Raw genomic sequence first — 5,779 nt, 5'->3', positions numbered from 1 at the left:
CTCAAGCGCGGCGCCGAGCCCGAGGGCCGTACCCGGGGCCGCGGCCGCCGCAGCGGCGGCGGCGGCGGGGGATGTAATGCGCTGCTGCAGGTCTGACAGGCGCTCCTGCGCCGCGCGGCGGTCGGCCGCCATCTCCAGCAGCAGAGCCTGCGCGGCCGGGCGAGGCCGCGCGCCGCGAGCCGCGGGCGGGCGGCAGCACGGCTGAGATTGACCCGCCGAGTCCTAACAAACACTTCGAAAGGGTGCGGCTTCGTGCGCCCCAAGGCGGAACAAAGGCAAATGCATTCGGGCTCGGCCTGATGGTGGCGACTGCCTGGCAGCGTGGCGCATCCACGCGCATGCGGACGCCATGCGCATGCACATGCAAACATGCACGCATGCGGCCCCTCGCCCCCACCTTGAGTGCATCGTTCTCCGCCCGCAGCCGCGTCAGTTGCTCCCGCCCGCCCGCCGCGCCCTCCCCACGTGTCAGCTTGCGCGCGGCGGCATCCGCACGCGCAGCCTGCGCCGCGGCCGCCGCCGCGGCGAGCTCGGTGCTCTTCACCAGCAGCGCGCCGTCCTCTGACTTGCCGGCAGCGACTACGGCCTGCTTCTCCTCGGACAGACGGCGCGCCAGCTCGCGCGCAGCGGTGATCTTCGCATGCACCGCCTTCAGCTTCGACTTGTCGTCCAGCTCGGCGCCGCCGCCGCTGGTGCCCGTGGGCGCAGCGGCCTTTGCGGCGGCCGCCGCGGCGGCCTTATCAAGCTGCGCGGTGTTCAGCACCCGCGCGACACGCGCGATGCGGCGCCTGTGGGCCGGGCGCGTCATGGGAGGTGGGGCGAGGGGCGCAAGAGCGGGCGGCGTGAGGGGGCAAGGGGGTCGCGATGTGGCGCCAGGGGGCACCTGCCTCACAGCTGAAAATGATGTCATCTTGAGACAACTACTGTATTCACTGCAACGCCTTGCCTGCAAGCCAGCCAGCGGGGCATCCCACCTTGCGGGCGTCACAGCGACCCCGCCACGGCTGCAGCGCTGCCCTGCCAGGGGCCGATGCCCGAGCATTCGGCCTCCGAGAGGGGCCTGCATCACAAAATTTCTCAGCGCTTGGCGACAATCAAAGCGCAAAGCACGGCGGAAACAGGGTCAGTTTGGCCGCGGTCAGCTCGAGTGCACCACTAGATCAGGCAACTGGGTTGGCCACAGGCAGCATCCGGCAGGCACATGGTGGGTTTGGGTCACACATCTGAGCAATCTAGACAGTGCAGGACTCAATCGACGACGTCTGCCCGGGTGTCGGGGCGCTGTCGCTGGTGAGGGCCCGTCGATCGCAATGGCCCACCTTACAAGATTCCAAGATGAATTTGTAATCCCTGTTTTTTGACTGAAGCCTGCTAGAAGGACTCCTGTAGCAGCGAGTGCGCTCGTGAGACGCGTTGCCCACGCTGGTCCTCAAACCGCCTGCTCGCGCACTCAGTGCGTTTATTTTAGGTTTCGTAAATCCTTAAACGACAAGACTCCATGCAGAGGCACGGTCAGATCTTTGCAGTCACAGTCAGCAGCAGCAGCAGGAAGCACTTTGCCCATGACGTCGCACCTGGCAGCACGAGTAAGCGAGGCTACCGTATTGTAGTTGGTGGTGCGGGGTATCTGAATGTGTCTATGTAATGAATGCGGAGGCTGCAGCGGGCTAGATTACATGGCAGCAGAGTGTGTGGGCACGAACCTTGCAACACCGCAGCGCTTGCCTCAGTGCTGGCAGTGTGCATGCTCAGACACCGTCGGATGATGCCCTCAGGATGTCCTCATGTCTGCTTGCGCAGGCTTCATGCTTGGGCCGTTGCTCGCTGGCATGCATGGCCCATGGTGCAATTGGCAAGGCACTTGTCACAATCAGTGCTTGCGACACACACACAGGGGAGAGGTCACGTGTCCGCCGGCCAGGCGGCATGTGCACGCCCAGCAAGCCAAGGGCAGTTGCAGGAAGCTAATAAGCCCACGTGTCTTGGGGCAGGCACCCTTGGCGCCTGCCGAGGTCGTTTGCTGCTCAGATTGATCAGGTCCGGCGGGACACACATTGGTGCCGGGGTGACGTGGGGCGCGGTGTGACGATTCTAAGACGTTGTGCTGCTCTGAGTGGCGTGGGTGCGGATGCAGAAGCCGTGCTGCACAACGCACCTGCGCTCACGTCCCTCCGTGTTGCAGGATGGTGCCAACACGGCGGCAGGAGCAGAGGCGCGAAAAACACAAGAGGATATGTCCTCAAGAAGCCAACGCAGCGTTCCACAACCGTCAAGCATTGGATGTACCGCTGACGTTGTACACGAGGAGGCTGCAAGCGATATCATCACGGGCTGAAACGCCCTGACGACCGGGCCCCGGCTTCTGCAGGGAGCCCCGGCATGGCTGCGATCGTAGCCAGCTCGAAGGATCCGAAAGCGTCTTCGGATGGTCTTGGGCTTGAGAGCAGGCAGTATGAGGCGCTCGAGCAGGATTTCCAGGAGGTGGGCTGGTGGACCGTGTTGACCCGCGTTAGAAATCCGCTCGATGCATGTATTCATGTTATCACGCCGTGTAGCGACGGGTGGAACCCGCAGACAGTGGCGCACGGTGCAGTGGCCTGCTGCTTGGCGCTCCGCTGCTTGTGCATGGCGCACTGCTGCATGCCGCACATGACGGTGCGCATGCACCCATGCTGTGGATACGGCTGCAGGTACTCAACGAGCTTGCAGGCGACAAGAGCCTGGAGCGTTTCAGGATTGAGTACGACAAGCTCTACCGCACCCTCAAGAAGTCGCACGGTGCGACCCTATGCATGCGGCGGGCTTGGTGCTTACTGCGCGCAGCCGAGGATCGTGCAGCTGGCCACCCAGCCACCATGCCACAGAAGGCAGGTGGTCCGGCAGCTGCCGCAGAATTGTGACGCCAGGCCTGCCTGAGCCGCAGTGCCGCGGCTTTTGCCAAACTCCACCTCTCCACCATTTTTCTTGGGCCGGCGGGCATCATGAGTAGACAATGAGAAGCGCCTGGTCAAAAAATGCCGAGAGCTGAATGGAGAGATCGTCTCCAACGCTGCCAAGGCAAGCAGTGGCGGTTTGTCACGCACGTGTGCATACGTGTGCTTCGCACCGCTGAGTGTCAAGCGTGCGCCATCATCCGCTCTGGAGTTTTCGTGCGCACGCACACTTGCATGCACGCACACACAGGTGGGTGTAAGTGCATGCGCACGCAACATGCGCCGTGCCGCTTTCACAGGTGGCGACCGCCCTGAAGCTGTCGGAGGAGGACCAGGCCACCATCGCTGCCCTGAAGCGCGAGATCGAAAAGTCATGGCGCATGGTGGACGCCAGCCACGAGAAGGCGCGCGCGACTGGGCGGGCGTGGGAAGACAGGGCCGGCATGGGCAGCATTTGCAGACAGAGGCGGCAAGGCTGTGGCAGCAGGTGCTAGAGCAGTGCGGCGCGAGCCCCACAACATGTCGATGTGGATGTCTAGGCTGCGGCTGGGCGAGCGAATTGCGCCTGCCTCTGATCACCCGCCCCGTGCGCCGTGCCTGCTGGTGGCCGCGCCACAGGAGTCAAAGGCCAAGGAGTCCATTGCAGCGCTCAAGGCCGAGGTCACGCACCTGCAGGTGGGGATGAGGTGCAGGGCTACAGATAGATTCCTGCTTGGCTGTAGCTGATGTGGCCGGCCATCCCAAGCCGCACTGGGCAAGGTGGTGTGGTGCCTGGTGGCGCCACCCAGATGTACAGTCAATTTTTGGAGAGCTTTTGTGTTGTTTATCGGGGCACGGCTCTCCCTTTGCTCGATGGCGCAGCGGCTGGCAGAGGCGGGGCAGGCGCTGAGCAGCGGCGAGGAGGCGACGCTGGCGGCGCTGGTGCGGCAGAAGGAGGAGCTCACCAGGGAGCGCGACGAGCAGGCGCGTGCTGGGTCCCGGCTGCATGCCGACCCCCAGCTTTCGGATTGACCCTGTGCTAGGGTCGTACTGTTGCCACATGACATGGATGGCCCCTTGCCATTGCTGTGGTCATCATAGGATTGTGGATGCCTGCCTCGCTTGCCTGGCAATTGTGCGTGGCTGCGCTTTTCAGCGCGCAGCGTTTCAAACGCTGCGACCTGACAGGTGGACCAGATCTTGGCCATGCGGTCTGAGATGCTGGAGGTGGCGGAAAAGGTGCGGCGGCTGGAGGCCGAGAAGGAGCAGCTGGAGACCGACACATCGGCCCTCAAGCAGCAGGCAGGTTCCTGGAGGGCACAAGGGCATGGCGCGCTTCCTGCCGAGTCCGGTCGTCCGCGGGCTGGTGATGCGTGCAGTTCCACAATATCTGGGAAGGGAGCCCAGGGTTGCAGCGCCATGTGATGGTATCCAATCACCAGGTGCGCAGACATGGCCACTGGCAGCTGACTTTGCGTGCTTGCTCATTCCCCATAACACAGATCTCTGAGAAGAGGAGCGAAGCGGAGCGTGAGGGGCGCAAGCGGGAACGGCTGGAGAAGGAGGTGCGCTCACGCTGCACCGCGCGCGCGTTCGGCGCCGACATGGGTTGGTGATGCGACTCCACAAAGCTGCAGATGCGGCACAAGCGACTGCATGGGGCATGCAGGCAGGGTTGCTGGCCGCATGCTGCTCGGGCTTAAGCAGGGGTTTGCATGGAAGCAATCAGGCGGCGGTGCAATTCTTGGCAGTGGCAACACAATCGCCATGCTGTACGGTGGCCGGCCAATGTCATCTGGTCTTTGCCCAGGCGCGGGAGCTCAAGGCGTCTGTCGAGGCGCGCACGACCGAGGCACGGTCCAAGCAGGTGGAAATCCAGGCGGCAGAGGAGCAGGTGAGATGGGATGACATCTCAACCAGTGCAGCCCCTGAGTGCTGAAGCAGGGGGCGTGCGCATGATGGGTGGGGCCTGCATGCAATACAGATTTTACCAGTATCTGTCCTCCTGAGGTCCAAGATAGGGCCCAAATGGATGTCAAGAGCGCACTGTGCACCATTCCGAGCTGCGTGACGGTTCGAGCAAACTTGCGGCTCGCTGCGCTGCGCTCGCTGACAACCTTGGGGCCCGCCGCGCTCCTGACGCTCAACAGGTGGCGCGCCTCGAGGGCGGCATCAAGGAGGCGAAGGCCGCCACAGACAAGGTGCAGAAGGAGTACAACGCCCTCAGCGAAAAGGTGGGTGGTTGATTGACCAGGGGTGAAGCTCAGTGTCAGTGTGATTTGAGAGGGAAAGGGAATGATGGTGGCTGGGCGTGATGGGTTACGTGGCGCATGGACTGAGACAAAACTCTGTTGGTGGGTCCTGATACTCCACGCCTGGCATCAGAAGTGTATCACACATGACCGCGTTGACGCTGGGGCAGCCTATGCATCTCGCTTGCATCACAAGCCTGTAATCATGATCTGTCTGCAGGTGGTGAAGCTGCACCACGACCTGGAGGAGCAGGTGCACCACAATAGCCAGCTCATGGCGGACAACGGCGCCCGGCAGGTGGGTGCAACGCTCTCCTGGACACCCCTGCATGATTACCAAGTACAGAGGAGGGCATTCAAAGCTAAAGGAGCTCTGGGGCCCATGTGTCCTGTCTGTGATTGAGGATGGGCGCTGCCGTCGAAATGCGGCTGCGAGGCAGGCGGCTGTGCAGTGATTTACGCAGCTGATTGTGCCCCGCAAACGTTGGAACAGTGGTGCAAGCGCGCATGGCGTGACACCACACACTCTCCAGGTCGAGATTCGCGCGCGCGAGGAGGAGCTGGCGGTGATTCGCGCTGAGGTGGCGCGCGTCAACAAGGTGGGGGGGCAGGGGG

At 63.0% G+C, this 5,779-nt stretch overlaps 2 protein-coding genes across 2 annotated transcripts in view; one reads left to right on the top strand and one right to left on the bottom strand.

Annotated features, from left to right (window-relative positions):
* Window positions 1-1,042, bottom strand: part of MNEG_1364 (starch synthase) — a gene marked incomplete at both ends in the record, with an annotated part of 5,234 nt that extends 4,192 nt beyond the window's left edge. Inside the window, 3 exons of the mRNA XM_014050159.1 lie at window positions 33-147; window positions 398-788; window positions 975-1,042. Of these exons, the coding sequence (XP_013905613.1) occupies window positions 33-147; window positions 398-788; window positions 975-1,042 (574 nt within the window). The remainder of the gene's footprint in view (window positions 1-32; window positions 148-397; window positions 789-974) is intronic.
* A 2,410-nt stretch (window positions 1,043-3,452) lies between these two features.
* Window positions 3,453-5,779, top strand: part of MNEG_1363 (Coiled-coil domain-containing protein) — a gene marked incomplete at both ends in the record, with an annotated part of 8,097 nt that continues 5,770 nt past the window's right edge. Inside the window, 8 exons of the mRNA XM_014050158.1 lie at window positions 3,453-3,608; window positions 3,795-3,854; window positions 4,101-4,151; window positions 4,415-4,477; window positions 4,723-4,806; window positions 5,063-5,146; window positions 5,385-5,462; window positions 5,698-5,763. Of these exons, the coding sequence (XP_013905612.1) occupies window positions 3,453-3,608; window positions 3,795-3,854; window positions 4,101-4,151; window positions 4,415-4,477; window positions 4,723-4,806; window positions 5,063-5,146; window positions 5,385-5,462; window positions 5,698-5,763 (642 nt within the window). The remainder of the gene's footprint in view (window positions 3,609-3,794; window positions 3,855-4,100; window positions 4,152-4,414; window positions 4,478-4,722; window positions 4,807-5,062; window positions 5,147-5,384; window positions 5,463-5,697; window positions 5,764-5,779) is intronic.

The sequence above is a fragment of the Monoraphidium neglectum genome (genome assembly GCF_000611645.1).
Source record: "Monoraphidium neglectum strain SAG 48.87 unplaced genomic scaffold scaffold00134, whole genome shotgun sequence".
NCBI lineage: Eukaryota > Viridiplantae > Chlorophyta > Chlorophyceae > Sphaeropleales > Selenastraceae > Monoraphidium > Monoraphidium neglectum.
Note: the sequence above shows the minus strand (reverse complement) of the source record. Positions and strands in the feature narration are given on the sequence as shown.